General features: G+C 44.3%; 2 protein-coding genes across 18 annotated transcripts in view; one reads left to right on the top strand and one right to left on the bottom strand.

Annotated features, from left to right (window-relative positions):
- dock7 (dedicator of cytokinesis 7) overlaps positions 1 to 17618 on the top strand; it is a 69206-nt gene that overhangs the window by 5224 nt on the left and 46364 nt on the right. For all 17 annotated transcript variants that reach the window (XM_041840068.2, XM_041840069.2, XM_041840065.2 and 14 more), the window contains exons 4-14: positions 2807 to 2875; positions 3049 to 3178; positions 3387 to 3599; positions 3913 to 3998; positions 4088 to 4154; positions 4630 to 4779; positions 5126 to 5206; positions 5340 to 5502; positions 5620 to 5762; positions 5926 to 6019; positions 6248 to 6410. In XM_041840068.2, the coding sequence (XP_041696002.2) occupies positions 2807 to 2875; positions 3049 to 3178; positions 3387 to 3599; positions 3913 to 3998; positions 4088 to 4154; positions 4630 to 4779; positions 5126 to 5206; positions 5340 to 5502; positions 5620 to 5762; positions 5926 to 6019; positions 6248 to 6410 (1359 nt within the window). The remainder of the gene's footprint in view (positions 1 to 2806; positions 2876 to 3048; positions 3179 to 3386; positions 3600 to 3912; positions 3999 to 4087; positions 4155 to 4629; positions 4780 to 5125; positions 5207 to 5339; positions 5503 to 5619; positions 5763 to 5925; positions 6020 to 6247; positions 6411 to 17618) is intronic.
- angptl3 (angiopoietin-like 3) lies at positions 9142 to 13729 on the bottom strand. Its single transcript, XM_041840070.2, has 6 exons — positions 13051 to 13729; positions 12657 to 12767; positions 12260 to 12482; positions 11851 to 11946; positions 10416 to 10688; positions 9142 to 10203 (listed from the first exon to the last, which is right to left on the bottom strand). Exons 1-6 carry the CDS (start codon positions 13579 to 13581, stop codon positions 10043 to 10045), a joined length of 1395 nt encoding a protein of 464 aa, XP_041696004.1. The 5' UTR covers positions 13582 to 13729; the 3' UTR covers positions 9142 to 10042.

Here is a 17618-nt window from a genome sequence, read left to right as displayed (position 1 = left end):
ATTCATTATAAAAAAAATGGAAAGAATATGGCACTACAACAAACCTACCAAGAGAGGCCGCCCACCAAAACTCACGGACCAGGCAAGGTGGACATTAATCAGAGAGGCAACAAAGAGACCAAAGATAACCTGAAGGAGCTGCAAAGCTCCACAGTGGAGATTGGAGTATCTGTCCATAGGACCACTTTAAGCCATACACTCCACAGAGCTGGGCTTTACGGAAGAGTGGCCAGAAAAAGCCATTACTTAAAGAAAAAAATAAGCAAACACGTTTGGTGTTCGCCAAAAGGCATTTGGGAGACTCCCCAAACATATGGAAGAAGGTACTCTGGTCAGATGAGACAAATTTAGCTTTTTGGCCATCAAAGAAAACGTTATGTCTGGCGCAAACCCAACACCTCTCATCACCCGAGAACACCATCCCCACAGTGAAGCATGGTGGTGGCAGCATCATGCTGGGGGGATGTTTTTCATCGGCAGGGACTGGGAAACTGGTCAGAATTGAAGGAATGATGGATGGCGCTAAATACAGGGAAATTCTTGAGGGGGAACCTGTTTCAGTCTTCCAGAGATTTGAGACTGGGACGGAGGTTCACCTTCCAGCAGGACAATGACCCTAAGCATACTGCTGAAGCAACACTTGAGTGGTTTAAGGGGAAACATTTAAATATCTTGGAATGGCCTAGTCAAAGCCCAGACCTCAATCCAATTGAGAATCTGTGGTATGACTTAAAGATAGCTGTACACCAGCGGAACCCATCCAACTTGAAGGAGCTGGAGCAGTTTTGCCTTGAAGAATGGGCAAAAATCCCAGTGGCTAGATGTGCCAATCTTTATAGAGACATACCCCAAGAGACTTTCAGCTGTAATTGCTGCAAAGGGTGGCTCTACAAGTATTGACTTTGGGGGGGTGAATAGTTATGCACGCTCAAGTTCTGTTTTTTTGTCTTATTTCTTGTTTGTTTCACAATAAAAAATATGTTGCATCTTCAAAGTGGTAGGCATGTTGTGTAAATCAAATGATACAAACCCCCAAAAAATCCATTTCAATTCCAGGTTGTAAGGCAAGAAAATAGGAAAAATGTCCTAGGGGGGTGAATACTTTCGCAATCCACTGTACATCAGGTCTAACTCTAGTACAGCAAGCTGGATGTTTCTCCTCATATCCCTCTAACCTGATTACACAAATTGATTTACCAAATGAATAAAGCAAATAACTGATCTGTTTTTGGCGTGTGTCACATAGATGCGGTAAAGAGGTCTATCGAACTCGACCAAAACAATGGAATTGCCATGGAAACGTGTGGGGGAAATATCCCTAGTCGCCTCATTGCCCCTCAGCAAAATGGGCCTGCCTTTAGGCTATTGTTTGTGTATTTCACACTATGTTGAGGTACCAATCGGAGTATAATGCTTGTATGGATGTCAACACCAACACATTTATGTCATCGTTACCAATCAACTGCATTACAGTTAGAAATGACTACCACCTGGGGCCTCCAGAGTGGGCATCACTACAGACCCAGGTTCGATCCCGGGCTGTATCACAACTGGACGTGATCGGGAGTCCCATATGGCGGCGCACAATTGGCCCAGCGTCGTCCAGGTTAGGGGAGGGTTTGGCTGGGGGGTCTTTACTTGGCTCATCGTGCTCTAGCGTCTCCTTGTGGCGAGCCGGGCGCCTGCAGGCTGACCTCGGTCGTCAGTTGAACTGTGTTTCCTCTGACACATTGGTGCGGCTGGCTTCTGGGTTAAGCGAGCAGGTGTTAAGAAGCGCGGTTTGGCGGGTCATGTTTCGGAGGACGCATTACTCAACCTTTGCCTCCCGAGCCCGTTGGGGAGTTGCAGCGATGAGAAAAGATCGATATTGGGGAGAAAAAGGGGTAAAATTTAAAAAAGACTACCACCACGAATTTCAGTGTGCTAGCAATGCTAACCAGCTTATACGAACGGGACTTAGCATTTAGCAGTCACTTCTTCTAAACCTGAAAAGGGACCACTTCTACATGTTATGAAGCAAAAATAGCCAAATATATCAAAATCGGACTGCGCCAATCTGGTCAGTGGAACGTCTGTGTTCCATTGACTCCTTTACCACATCTATAGAATTGCCTCTCACTTGATAGGCTAGTAGAGATAAGATGTCTGTGGCTCATGCTGCTACCATATAAATAGAAAGAATAGAACGGGCGTCGGGAAAAGTAAATGATGGTATAATGGGTAGACTGGCGGCCATTGCAAGTGTACTCATAGAGGCAAAGCAGGAAGTAAAAGCAGGAAGTGTACCCATCAATCTGCAATATGATTTGTTGAATAAACTCAGCTGACATTAAAAAAATACATTCCATTGCATGAGCAACATCATTTTAGCATAATTTTCAATGAACATTCTACATTACCATGGAAATTATTGCATCACAATACCAGGCAGCCCATGAGTACCCATGAGTTTACCAGTCAAATTGCCAGGGTTTGAGGTTGCAAGCCAGTTTTATTCATTCTATTACTACAGCTGTTACTGCTACCATCCTCCATACAGACAGGACATTTGCTTCTAGTGATTTATTAGCACTATTGATTTGATACTGTCTGCTGATGGTGTCTGAGAGCTGCAGCCTGGGATCTGGTTAGATAGAAATGGATTGTCTAAACAGACATGAACTGACAGAATTGAATATTTGTCAAGTAAAATAGGTCATCGTGTTTGCTTTATTGATTGCATTTCTATCTGAACGTTTAACCTCAATGAATACACCCATGGTGTTGAAACTGTGACTGTGAAATGCTGTGTCTCTTTGTGTTCCAGGGACAATGACGCCCACGTCAGAGACTGTGTCAGGTCCTACACTGAGGACTGGGCCATCGTCAACAGAAAGTAAGGCTCCTCTCTCTGTTATTTAAGGAGCTTTTCCTTTTATAAGACCAATTCATTCAACCTTAACACCCCCAATGTAACACTTTATATATATATATATTTTTTTAACACATAGCAGCTAGCAACTAGTTATTTACCTTAACACTCACATTCTGTTCTGCTTATTTCAACAGATACCATAAGCTTGGTACAGGGTTTAACCCTAATACCCTGGACAGGCAGAAGGAGAGGCAGAAAGGCCTGCCCAAACAGGTGTTTGAGGCCGATGAGATGCCAGACGTTAGCACTTACCAGGACGACCAGGTAACCCATAGCAACGGGGCAGTCAACCAGGTAACCCATAGCAACGGGGCAGTTGACCAGGTAACCCATAGCAACTTGGCGGTCGACCTGGTAACCCATAGCAACAGGGCAGTCGACCAGGTAACCCATAGCAACGTGGCGTTCATCTTACGCTTCATCTTTTGTGGTATGTTTAGTCCCTGACCTGTGTTTTTCTGTCGTCTTCCAGGATGATCTGAAGCGTAGGTCCATGTCCATTGACGACACCCCGCGTGGCAGCTGGGCCTGTAGTATCTTTGACCTGAAGAACTCTGTCCCCGACGCCGTCCTGCCCCACCTGCTTGACCGGGCCCCCAACGAGGAGATAGACCGGCACAACGAGGAGCACCGCAAGTCCCACCGCCACCGCGAGCTCTTCGCCCTGCACCCCGCCCTCGATGAGGTATATACACAGAGAGACCCACACCGTCCTCTAGATAGTGCCTTTAGAAGTGTCAGGCCAGCTGTTGCTTTGGCATAGTGCATGTCTGTCTCATTACATTGTGTCATCATCCATGGTTATGCTTTCACCATAGTTACGTCTAATATGGATTTCTAAAGCGATGAAATGTCATGAAGCAGGTGCCACTGATTTCACACTTTGAATGTGAAAATAAATGTTTTCCTGAGATACAGGGCTCCTGCACAGTACATTCCAAGAACTGTTATTATGTTCATGGTTTTCCTATAACTATTATTTGTATGTGCGTCCTCAGGAGGAACCAATAGAGCGCCACTGTGTGCCTGACGTCCCTAAAGAACACTTTGGCCAGAGGCTACTCGTCAAGTGCTTGTCCTTGAAGTAAGTGGAGGACACACACAGCCTTTACAAAGCCTTTTAACTGTCTTTTTAACTGCCTTCTGCTGACCCAATCCTTTTTCCCCTTGAAGATTTGAGATCGAAATCGAGCCCATATTCGCCTGTTTGGCCTTATATGATGTAAAGGAAAAGAGAAAGGTAAGCTGTTGTTTTCCTCAATGCCACTTGGCCCTGAGTTGTTGGGTCAGTCTCTGAAAAACCATTAAAAGTCCATGTGAACTAAATGACTGGGCTATAAAAGTGTATGTATTGGACCTGTTCTCCTTGTGTGAATACTCTATAAATCATACCATATATCTATATGAGTGACTCTCCACTCAATCGTTTCTCATTCCCAACAAACACTAGAGGGTAGCAGTAACCGTTGTTAAAAAAAGTCAAAAATTTCTGCCCTCGAATTGCCTACTCTTCCATGTGAGTTCTCAGTCAATTTACAGTAAAGAAACAATAAAAATTTTGTCTTTTTTTTAAGATATGGTATTGGTAATAGATTGAGAAATAAGTTGCACTATCAGAACCATACTTCAGGACCAGCAGACAGTATGGTTGTTAATATTAGTCTGCTGTCTTTTACAGTATTTTAGTATAATGCTCACGTGTCTGTCGCCATCAGATATCGGAGAACTTCTTCTTTGACCTGAATTCAGAGCAGACTAAAGGGATGCTGCGCCCCCACATCCAGGCAGCAGCAATTTCTACTCTGGCACGCTCCGCCATTTTCTCCATCACGTACCCCTCCCAGGACGTCTTCCTCGTCATACAGGTAAGTCAGTGTCAATCATCACAGGGTCTCAACTGTCAATACACTTTACAAATAAATTGAGATAAAATCAAAATGGAGAAAACAGTCACACACATGACTTCCTCTCCCATGGGATCAGCATCACCTCTGTCTGTCTGTGGGATTAGTGACTGATAACCTCTCTCCTGTCTTGGGGACAGTGACTGATAACCTCTCTCCTGTCTTGGGGACAGTGACTGATAACCTTTCTCCTGTCTTGGGGACAGTGACTGATAACCTCTCTCCTGTCTTGGGGACAGTGACTGATAACCACTCTCCTGTCTTGGGGACAGTGACTGATAACTTCTCCTTTGTTGTTTGTCCCAAGCTGGAGAAGGTGTTGCAGCAGGGAGACATAGGAGAGTGTGCAGAACCGTACATGGTCTTCAAAGAGTCTGATGCAGCCAAAGTAAGATAATTCGCAACCTGATGGTCAAATGAACAATAGACTCACATTAGTGGTAGATGATGTTGATGGGTAGATCTCCAAACAGATGGAGGTAGATTTCTCTATTGTATTGATTCTCTCTTTCTATATATAGAACAAAGAGAAGTTGGACAAGTTGCGGAGCCAGTCAGAGCAGTTCTGCACGCGTCTGGGTCGGTACCGGATGCCCTTCGCCTGGACAGCCATCCACCTGATGAACATCGTGAACAGCGCCGGCAGTCTGGAGAGAGACACTGAGCTGGAGATGGGACTGCCAGGTGAGAACAATAAAGTTGGACTGAGTGGTATTGAATTGAACTACACAGAGGCAGGCCAATGCTGGGACTACTGTCTACTCAGTTCAACTTTTGATCAACTGTTGACCCCCCCCCCAGAGAGGAAAGGTTCGTGGTCTGAGAGGAGGAACTCGAGCATCGGTGGACGGCGCTCATTAGAGAGAACCACCAGTGGAGATGAATCATGTAGCCTGACCAGCTTCAGACCTGCTACCCTCACCGTCACCAATTTCTTCAAACAGGTCAATACTGACACTTCACGTCTACACACACACACCCCACATTTTCTTCCCGACTGAGCCACACTGTCATGACACACCTCCATACACACACCACACTCTGCTACTCGCCTCACAAACTGAACTGACTTTTGTTTTAGTGTGTTAATTTGTGTTTGTTTGACAGGAGGGAGACCGACTGAGTGACGAGGACCTGTATAAATTCCTGGCTGACATGAGGAGGCCGTCTTCAGTGCTGAGGAGACTGAGGCCCATCACAGGTACACTAACACCACCACCATCAGTATTTCAGCAAAGATATTCTGATTTATATTGTCATATACATTTATTATTATAAGGGAATTATAAATGGAGTTTAAGGGACTTTGTAGTCCCTCCAGACAGACTTAAATCTGAGCTAGCCAAAGACTGACTCTGGCATGAGACACTGGTTTTAGTTGAGGTCTGTGTGTTGATGATGTCGTGTCTATGCTGTCTTGTTCCTCCAGCCCAGCTGAAGATCGACATATCCCCGGCCCCAGAGAACCCCCACTACTGCTTGACCCCTGACCTCCAGCAGGTCAAGCCCTACCCAGACAGCAGGGTTCGCCCCACCAGAGAGATACTGGAGTTCCCCCCCAGGGATGTCTACGTACCCAACACCACCTACAGGTAATGAAACAATACCACTTACATTACATTACCCAACACCACCTACAGGTAATGAAACAAAACCACTTACGTTACCCAACACTACCTACAGGTAATGAAACAAAACCACTTACGTTACCCAACACCACCTACAGGTAATGAAACAAAACCACTTACGTTACCCAACACCACCTACTGGTAATGAAACAAAACCACTTACGTTACCCAACACCACCTACAGGTAATTACATTTACATTTTAGTCATTTAGCAGACGCTCTTATCCAGAGCGACTTACATATTTTTTTTATACCGGCCCCCCGTGGGAATCGAACCCACAACCCTGGCGTTGCAAACGCCATGCTCTATCAACTGAGCTACATCCCTGCCGGCCATTCCCTCCCCTACCCTGGACGACACTGGGCCAATTGTGCGCCGCCCATGAGTCTCCCGGTCGCGGCCGGCTGCGACAGAGCCTGGATTCGAACCAGGATCTAGTGGCACAGTTAGCACTGCGATGCAGTGCCTTAGACCACTGCGCCACTCAGGATTACACTTACGTGACCCAACACCACCTACAGGTAATGAAACAATACCACTTACGTTACCCAACACCACCTACAGGTAATGAAACAATACCACTTACGTTACCCAACACCACCTACAGGTAATGAAACAAAACCACTTACGTTACCCAACACCACCTACAGGTAATGAAACAATACCACTTACGTTACCCAACACCACCTACAGGTAATGAAACAATACCACTTACATTACCCAACACCACCTACCGGTAATGAAACAATACCACTTACATTACCCAACGCCACCTACAGGTAATGAAACAATACCACTTACATTACCTAGCATTACACAACACTACCTACAGCTGAGGTAACACAACTCTACCAATAACATAACCCACTGAACACCACTGCAAGAGAACATGATGACATGCATAGATATGTCTATTAAGCTCTATTCCAATACCACCTACAGGGCATTGACGTTGTTTCCTGACAGGTTGATGTCATTCCTAGTCCTTCAGGGTAATGTGACACAAAGAGAGTCCTGTTTTTGAGATGGTGTATTTCCACCTGCCTGTTCTGATCAAACAGCGGAGCCTGGAGGGCAACTCCGATGAACCGAAGGGTCTTTCTCCCTTCCACTCTCGCTGTCCTCTGAGCCATGGGGATAACACTACTGTAAGAACAGCAACACAATATACAGGCCTCCCTGACACTATGTAACATCACCCCATGTCCCGTGTGACTGCCTGCCTCACTGACTGACTACTGCACACGACCTTGTGTTGAGTGACCTCCTGAGCCCTGCTGCTATTTTATTCAAGGTCAAAGGGAGAGAGAAGGCTCTTATCGGAGGAGAGCGAGAGAGCGACTTTATGACATGGAAGGATGGAGAGAGGGAAAGAAAGAGAGAGGGGGCCCTTACCAGAGGCTGTTGACATGCTCTTCACCTGACATTGGGCCAGGGTTTCCTTTAGCCGGCTTTTAGCCGATTTAAAAATAAAATGAAAAGCCAATAAATACAGTGGGGAAAAAAGTATTTAGTCAGCCACCAATTGTGCAAGTCCACCATTTTCCATCATAATTTGCAAATAAATTCCTTAAAAATCCTACAATGTGATTTTTTGGATTTTTATTTCTCATTTTGTCTGTCATAGTTGACGTGTACCTATGATGAAAATTACAGGCCTCTCTCATCTTTTTAAGTGGGAGAACTTGCACAATTGGTGGCTGACTAAATACTTATTTTCCCCACTGTACAACTGTCGCCGGCCAATATGACCGGCCTTCCTAGCTGAGATCCTGACTGCTTTAGTAGTGACTCTGCTTTAGTAGTGACTCTGCTTTAGTAGTGACTCTGCTATAATAGTGACTCTGCTATAATAGTGACTCTGCTTTAGTAGTGACTCTGCTTTAGTAGTGACTCTGCAACTATCTGGTTAATGATGGAGTACAAACGCTGTGAGCTCTGGAGTTTATTTTCAAATGTACATTTACATGCTTGTTGATTGGATAAGCAGTAGATCTGGGTACAGTAGCCAACGCACAGTGTGGTCCCTGTATGTTGGGCCCTCAGTTGCGTAAGACCGTTAATGCAAATGATGACTGTTTCAGGAGTGTTGTCAAGTCATTGTGGGCCGATCAGACTCTGCTGTTGAGTTTATAGTTGGGCTGGGAATTGCCATGGACCTCATGATAGGATATTATCACGATACTTAGGTGCCGATGCGATATGTATTGCGATTATCACGATCCTATATGTATAGCGATTCGATACTGTGGTTTAATTGCGGTTCACCTTATGTAGGCTGCAGAGAGATGAGAGAGCCATGAGAAAACAAGTTTTGATCAGTCATGGAAATTAAAGTGCTGGGGGAAAAATGGGCTCCCTATTTAAAAGTAAGATGGAGAACAAGCCATGAAGGAAAAATAATGGAGTTTTGGTGCAGGTACAGCCAACTAGCAAAAAAAAAATATTGCGATGTTGTGAAAACGATAAGATTTCGTAAAAAATATTCCGATATGTAACTGTATCTATTATTTTTTTTTTCTTCCCATCTCTAGTTTAAAGGCCAGAGAGGGGTGTGAGGTCTGCATGATCAACCACAAGTCATAAGTCAGAGTTCCATTGTACAGTATTAGTTAACCTGCAAAGATATCATTAAGATCAACAGCCCAGTTTGTTTTCTTCCTTTGAACAGAATACAAAGGACAGACTTGGAGTATTTGTGTTTTGAGTATGTTGATTTTATTTGTCTTTATAAATATGGTATTATAAAGTATTAGTAGTAAGAAACATAAAATATGTAACAGCCGTTTAAATGCAGTAGAAAGGTGACTGAGTAGACAGGAGACGAGGAGTCAATATGACCCAATGATATGATCAATGGAAATAACTAAGCTTGCAGCACATTTAATACAGCATTATGAAAATTGTTTTAAATACAGTATAAAGTTCAAAAGACCGTGAAAACACTCATATCCTACTTTGGAAGACCTATGCATCATGTTGATCTTGGTCTAATTACTTGTGGATATTTAGTACATTCAGCAATACAACACAGAGCGATACATGCTTAGATAGTAGGGCTGTTAGGATTATGCCGTTGTCACATGCACTTAATTCATTATACCAAAGCAGAGTGGTGTGTCGGTTATATATTGCTTTGTAATCTTTTTTTTTCATCCGTCAGTTGAAAATAACTTTTCAGTGCTGTTATTGTGATATGGCCCAGACCAGAAAGTGTTGAATCATCTGACATTCCATCCTGACCAAACAAAAACGTGTCGGTTAGGAACCCAGACCACCCCTCCCAGGTGTTACCCAACTTTATTGGCGTTTCTTGAACAAATTTGTGAGGTCACTGACCGGCTGACTGCGGTTGTTGCATCACTCTGACGAATCGTCTTCTATTCTCTGACATAGATACGAATTGGTAGTTTTTTCTGCTGCCAACAACCCAGCTGCACTATCTGTTGTTACCATGACAACAATGTGTAACTGGGAGGGTGGGGTGGTCAATTTTAATGTTCTGGGCGAGGGGGGCATATCTGTCACCATGCCAACGAGTTGTAATGGAAGGAATAGAAGGGTTAGTGGAAACTTGAGGCGAGGGGGACGGGTTCAGGCGGGTCGTATGGAGATCTTGGTGGTCTTGAGGGAGTAGGAGGTGCCCAGAGGTTTCCATTGGATCCCTTTCCTCCTCATGGAACGACCCTTTGACCTCAGCCACATGTACCTGCCGTTCAGGTTGGTGTCACCACAGGCGTTGAACCACCAGCCACCTGCAAGGAATGGGGAAAAGAGTGTTAAATTCTATAACAAGTGTAGAACCCATAGTCACCCATCTCTGTGCTGTCTGCTTGGAAATGTATTTAACAGCTGTATGGTACCAGACAGTACAGTGTACCTGTATCAAGTGTGTAGTCAGTACCTGGAGTTGCATCAGGTGTGTGGTATATACCTGTGCCTGGAGTGTAGTAGTCAGTAGACCCACCTGTGTAGTTTTTGGCACAGTTTGAGTCCTGGTGGTTGTAGTTGTCTCGGTCCATGGTGGAGAACATCATGCTGGTGTGGTTGCCCATGGCGTCAGGCAGGTCACCTGACAGGTGGGTGAGGTGGAGGGTGTAGTGGGTCTGGGGGCCCTCCAGGGTGAACTGGTACTCTACTGACCTCCTCTCCTCCTTCCAGTCCTCCAGCTCAATACGCAGGATAGAGTCACCCTGACCAGCCAGGCTGTGGATCTTTATCAGGCCCAGCCAGAACTCTCCTACAATAACACAGATAACACACACAATGTTAGACACTCCGAACTCTCCTCTACAACTCACAGGAAACACACACACACCGTTGTGGAATGTTCACAGGGCTATAACAGACAGTCAACAAGCACTGAGGCTGTTCTTTGGAAACATACAGATAACAGACACCAACATTCTGTCATCAACTGGCAATCGATCTAAAGCTTTAATGGACAATAAAGTTCTGACTTTCTGATGCTGTACTTTGTTTTCATTGGCTTCAGCTGTTTCTGTATGCCATGGCCCATGACTCCACAGGAGGTTGGTGGCACCTTAATTGTGGAGGACGATCTCTTGGTAATGTCTGGAGCCCGATAAGTGGAATGGTATCAAATTAGACTTCTGTGTGTGTTGTGAATTGTTAGATATTACTGCACTGTTGGAGCTAGAAACACAAGCATTTCGCTACACCCGCAATAACATCTGCTAAACGTGTATGTGACCAATAAGATTTGATTTGAAATACATCAAACATGGTTTCCATTTGTTTGATGCCATTCCATTCGCTCCGTTCCAGACATTATTATGAGCCGTCCTCCCCTCAGCAGCCTCCACTGCCTGACTCGTGGTAAATAGTGTGAAAACAAGTTCCGACACTCGATACTCTTTTCCCCTAGCCTCTGGCTGTAGTCATGGGTGTGATGACATCATTAGCTAGTAGCAGCGACAGAAACTGACATGGAACAATTGATAGGCTAAAGGACCTGTGGCTCTGTTGGAATGCAGTAGTAGTGTAGGTCTATGGGCTGGGGTCCAAGCCTGGCTGGTGGAAGGGAAGTGCTGCAGGTGCTTTGTCTAGTCAGACAATAGAGGAAGTCAATCTGTCAACGGGACCTGATAATCTACAATGACTGTTTTCTGTCAGCCGTTCCTTCAGGAAGTACTTAAGAGCGGTGGAGGGAGTGGTTGTATTGGCTCTTTGTAGACCGGAAACTATAAAGGATTATTAAGGAAACTGGGATAATCAGGTATAGGCGTCTCTTTTTCTCTCTCTTTCTCTTATAACAGGACGTTTAACTCTGAATTTAGTTGAATTGAGTCATAAAGACATAACTTATCTTTTTCTTGTAATGTATTGAGCTGTATTAATGGTCTCTACATCACTGATAGAAAGAAATAGACCAAACTCACTTTCCAGATCCCCAAATCCGTTCTCGTACTTCTCCCATGTCTGGTCAAAATCCACGGACCCCTCCTCCCTGCGCTGGATGACTGTTGAACCTCCTCCTGTAGACGGGAGATGTGGTCAATACATGGAGAGGCAGAGGATCACAACAACAACAAAGTCCAGTTCCTTTCTCTAGACTGATTAGGGAAAGATGATGGCACTTATATCCTTCTGATAGCCTGTATGACCATTCTTCCTATAGAGGAGATTGTTTAGTCCGGTCTTTATTTAGACTGTCCATTGAAGGGATTTAGCCGATGTAGCACAGGGAAATAGCTTGACACATGGAATCTCTGAATTGTTTGGCTGTTCAGTCAGTTACCTTTTTAAAGACAATGTAGGCTAATTACTTTAAATAAAGTGTTGTCTTACCGGAGGTCAGTTCACAGTACACACTGAAAGGCTCAGACTGATTTGGCTTGATGGGGTACACCCCGCTGTTCCTCTCTCCTCTGTTAAAAAGATCACTGCAGTCCACGGGTAGGTCTGTGTCCTCACCAGTGGAGTTGCCTGTCAGGTACTCAAACATGTCTGGGTTCTCTGAGTCGGAACCCATTGCTTTGTCAGTCGTGTCTTGGAAATGATTGATGCTGATCTGGAATAGCAAGCAAACAAATCGTTATGGTGTTGTCTTGTTAAATATTTTTTTGTGTCCTTTCTATACACTGATTGGACAGGGATAAAATCTAACTCTAGTTTTCAGTAAATGGCCATTACCTTTGGTCTACTGTATAGAAGTGGAGAAGCTCTAAGCAGCAGAGATGTGTACCTTTTCCTCCAGAGTCTTGATCTTAGTTTTCTGGTGGTTGAGCTGATGGTGCTGCTCCCTCACGGCTTTCAGCAGGTCAGTGATGGTCGTCTCCTGAGCCTCAATCACGTCCTGAAACGGACCAGTTGACACTGTCTTGTTAATTCTCACATTAAAGGACATTTTCCAATAACTTGAAGTTGAAAGCATTATTACTCATTAAAACGGTATGTTTTCATTAGGCTAATAACTGAAACTTGCAACATTTAGTAGGAAGGAACTTTAAACGTGCTGAAATATGTTGAATACATGCGGCAGAAACACATCTTATTCTAAAACAAAGACATTTCACATTGAAACAAAATAAATTATACATCTTATTATTGATTAGGAAGAGTGACTGACAGCAGCGTACCTTGAGTGACTTGATCTCACTGAGCTGCTCTTTCGGCATCATGCTCTCAGACAGTCCCTTCAGCTTCTCCTCCAACCCCCCTACTTGACTCTGCAGCAGGCTCCTCTCCTGCAGAATACTATTGATCTTGGTGTTGATCTCCAGTGACAAGTTCCGGATCTCCTCGTTGTTGGCCTTCAGGAACGTGGTGGTCTTCTTTAGCTCCTCCTCTTCCTCCTTGATCTCTGAGGTGACCACGGAGAGCTGATAGAAGGAGCGGTCAAAGTTGGTCAGCTTCTGGAAGATTTCGTTAATCTGGGCCTTTGTCTTGTGGACGAACTCCCTGAGGCTCTGACCCAGCTGGAGCAAACCGTTGGCCAGGAGACGGACATCGTCCAGCATAGCGAAACGGGACTTGGCCTCGGCTGGAGGCTGCGTCTGGGGCTGGAGTTGAGAGGGTACGGTGGGATAGACCCTGGAGGAGTCCCGAGGAGCTGCCTGGGCTACAGACAGAACCACCAGGACCAGGAACAAGAGGCAGATGAGCTTCATTGTTAAATATCTCTGTGTGCAAGAAGACAACAAGAAGTGGTCTCTCTCTATTGCTTTCACTCTCTTCTTCCTCTGTTCTGACCTACTCTGTCTGGACTTCTCACTCAGTCTCTCCCTCTACCTCTCTCTCCCTCCCCCTCTCTGTCTCTCTCTGCTGGAAAGATGTCAGAGCAGCAGGCAGGTCTGTGTTATATACCCCCGTCCAGCAAGGGGAGGGGAGATTAGTTGATCATTAAGCCCTGTTATGCTTGAGCTACTGTGCCCCCTGAAATCCCATTGGGAGCCCCCTCAGACCCCACCCTCCAAGAACAAACAAATCATGCAGTGAGTGAACAGCAAATACACCCCTTCAGCACAACAGCACCCCCCTCCCCTTCCTTCCCTCTTTACCTCCCAAATCCCCCTCCACTCCCACCCTACTCCCATCTGCACTACTCTGCTTTAGCTGACCAGCAGAAAGCCAACAATGGAAGGCCATCAGTTTTGATGGATCATTCATCCCAATCAATCTCAGATCTCACCTCATAGCAGCCACACCTCACCGTGATTGATAATACAGCATCCAGTTGATGTCTCTGGGTTTGATTTAACATCCTGCTGAATCAGCCCGGCATTACTCTCCCTGGGGCTCTTGCCGGGTCTAGATGAGGTGTACTGAATGTACTGGTGGATTGATGTCATCATTGCTATGGGTTTTGCTGTAGTTTGCATTGGGGGGGGTGAAATGTGCTAAGTTTGAAAATGTATGAACTCATCATCTTGGTTATTATTGTTTCATCATTCTATTCTGATTTAATGTAGTCTAGTCTTTCCGATCTCTCTCTGAACATCTAGTGACTTCTACTGAAAAGAACAGGAGGAAAGGTACTGACTTCCCTGCACCTTTTTCAAGCACTCTTTGGTATACAGTGTGTCCGCTCGTAAAATCTATTTTAATGGGAACTCTTAGTCAGTGGTTTGTTCTTGGCTGTTTGTTCGAAAACCACTTTACCATTACTGTACATCCACTAATGATGATTACGAAGGTGGTTCTAAATTCATGTAGCCTTCTGTTGCTGTATTGAACTCCATTCTAGTTCTGTAATCTGACAGGCTGCGATCAGCGTTTCTCTTTGTGACCATCCTTTGTTCTTCCTACTTAGCCAAGATTATCTTAATGCTCTCAATAATCTGACTACGTTGAGCTTTTGGTCAAACTGTCTCGACAGCATGTTTCAATGTGGTTCAGTGACTCTAAATGATATTAGTCCTACTCTACTGTATATGCTATTGGGTGGTAGATGGAGAGAGTGGCGGGTCTCTAGCAACTTTGGCCTTTTTAGTTTGATTAAAAGTTTCAAATGAAACACCAGAAGATAATGAGAAAATAGTATTGGACAGCAACTTCCCTTCAACAGAGTTACTAGCTGACACATTGTGGAGAGGTAGCTAGCTTCTCCTTTGTCAGAGCGAAGTTTTAGCATTTGTTTCCTGTAATGCATGACTAAACTCACCATGCCGTTAGACGCAGGTAACTCCAGTTCATAGCACAGCAGATACACTGGGCTATTTGCTCATGTGTAAAGAGTACAGAGACCCTTGGCTGCAATATGTCGTTAGTAAGAGTGAGTTTCTGAGCAAACACATTTCATATCTGATTCTGAGCTGTTTTATTAGCTTAAAGCTGGCTACATGATTCCCTACTCCCTATACAGTGCCTTCAGAAAGTATTCACACCCCTTGACTTTTTCCACATTTTGTTATTAATTTTTGTCAACTATCTACACAATATATTCTGTCAAAGTGGAAGAAAAATTCAAACATTTGTATTTTAAAAAATACAAAAAAACAGGAACAATTAAGCACTGATATATCTTGATTACATAAGTATTCAACCCCCTGTGTCAATGCATGTTAGAATCACCTTTGGCAGCGATTAAGGCTTTGTCTTTCTGGGTAAGTCTCTAAGAGCTTTCCACAACCTGGATTGTGTAACATCTTCCCATTTATTATTTTCAAAATTCTTCAAGCTCTGTCAAATTGGTTGTTGATCATTGCTAGACAACCATTTTCAGGTCTTGTCATAGATATTCAAGCAGATTTAAGTCAAAACTGTAACTCGGCCACTTAGGAACATTCACTGTCATCTTGTTAAGCAACTCCAGTGTAGATTTGCTCTTGTGATTTAGGTTATTGTCCTGCTGAAAGGTGAATTCATCTCCCAGTGTCTGGTGGACAGCAAACTGAACCATGTTTTTGCCTGTGCTTAGCACCATTAAGTTTATTTTTTTATCCTAAAACTCCCCTGTCCTTAACGATTACAAGCATACCCATAACATGATGCAGCCACCACTATGCTTAAAAATATGGAGAGTGGGACTCTTTTATTGGATTTGCCCTGAACATAACACATTACAACTCTTTGTATTCAGGACAAAAACGAATTGCTTTGCCACATTATTTGCAGGATTACTTTAGTACCTTGTTGCAAAAAGGATGCATGTTTTGGAATATTTGTATTCTGTACAGGCTTGCTTCCTTTTCACTCCGTCATGTAGGTTAGTGTTGTGGGGTAACTAAATCGTTGTAAATCCATCCTCGGTGTTATCCTATCACAGCCATTAAACTATAACTGTTTTAAAGTCACCATTGGCCTCATGATGAAATCCTTGAGCGGTTTCCTTCCTCTCCGGCAACTGAGTTAGGAAGGACGCCTGTGTCTTTTGTAGTGACTGGGTGTATTGATACACCATCCAAATTGTAATTAATAACTTCACCACGCTCAAAGGGATATTCAATGTCTGCTTTTTTATTTTTACCCATCTACCAATAGGTGCCCTTCTTTAGGAGGCATTGGAAACCTCCCTGGTCTTTGTGGTTGAATCTGTTTGAAGTTCACTGCTCGACTGAGGGACCTTACAGATAACTGTGTGTGGGGGGGTACAGAGATGAGGTAGTCATTCAAAAATCATGTTAAGCACTATTATTGCACACAGTGTGTCGATGCAACTTATGTGACTTGTTAACCAAATCTTTACTTACTGCCATACCAAAGTGGTTGAATACTTATTGACTCAAGACATTTCAGCTTTTCATTTTATATTAATTTGTAAACATTTAGAAAAACATACTTCCACTTTGACATTATGGGGTATTTTGTGTAGGCCACTGACAAAAATCTCAATTTAATACATTTTTAATTCAACCTGTAACACAACAAAATGTGGAAAAAGTAAAGGGGTGTGAATACTTTCTGAAGGCACTGTATGTTCTCCTTCCTACATCTGTGGGGAGCACAGACAGGGTCCAGTATTCACATTGGGACATGTAGCATGCCTACAGTATTCCCCTGTAGCTCAGTTGGTAGAGCATGGCGCTTGCAACGCCAGGGTTGTGGGTTCGTTTCCCACGGGGGGCCAGTATGAAAATGTATGCACTCACTAACTGTAAGTCGCTCTGGATAAGAGCATCTGCTAAATTACTAAAATGTAAATGAGACAAGTGCTGTCAATGTAAATGGTCCTGGCCTGCCCTGGTGGCCTCTTACTTTGACCTCTGGCCGACCTTTAGAATGAGCCCAGGGGGCTTTAACTTATTTACCCTAACATGTTCATGCCATGGGTCGGCAAACGGCAGGATGGGCCAGTTTGGGTGCAGGCTCTTGTTCCAGCCAAGCAGTAATACACCAAATTCATCCAATTCTAGGATCCAGTTAAATTATTGATTGAGGACTATGATTCATTAATTAGTTGATTTGATCCCTCATGCCATGATTCATAACTACTACTGCAGCTAGTAGCTGCTAATAATAACCTATTATGTGTAACTGCTGTGTGTTGTCAGGGGGCCCCAGCTCTTTCATCACTCTCTCCCTGCGTGGCATGCTGTGTGCCCTCCCTACAGGCTGTGTTTCGCCTGGCCTGCCTGGTGTCCAGGACTTGGCCTTAATCCCTCAGTCTATACACAGTAAACAATGTACTGCTCCCTTTGTGTATCCATAGGGGGATGAGGGTGGTGGGGTTGTGTACCCACTGGTAAGGGGAGGTGGTAGGGGTTAA

Source organism: Coregonus clupeaformis, chromosome 20 (assembly GCF_020615455.1).
Source record: "Coregonus clupeaformis isolate EN_2021a chromosome 20, ASM2061545v1, whole genome shotgun sequence".
Taxonomy (NCBI): Eukaryota; Metazoa; Chordata; class Actinopteri; order Salmoniformes; family Salmonidae; genus Coregonus; species Coregonus clupeaformis.
This window is presented reverse-complemented; position numbering and strand designations above follow the sequence as displayed.

Coding starts and splice junctions, on each gene's coding strand:
- angptl3 (XM_041840070.2), bottom strand. CDS start 13,581: ATGAAGCTCATCTGCCTCTTGTTCCTGGTCCTGGTGGTTCTGTCTGTA. Junction 11,947..12,259: donor GTACTGTGAACTGACCTCCG/GTAAGACAACAC, acceptor TCCCGTCTACAG/GAGGAGGTTCAACAGTCATC. Junction 10,689..11,850: donor CGGATTTGGGGATCTGGAAA/GTGAGTTTGGTC, acceptor GTGTTATTGTAG/GAGAGTTCTGGCTGGGCCTG.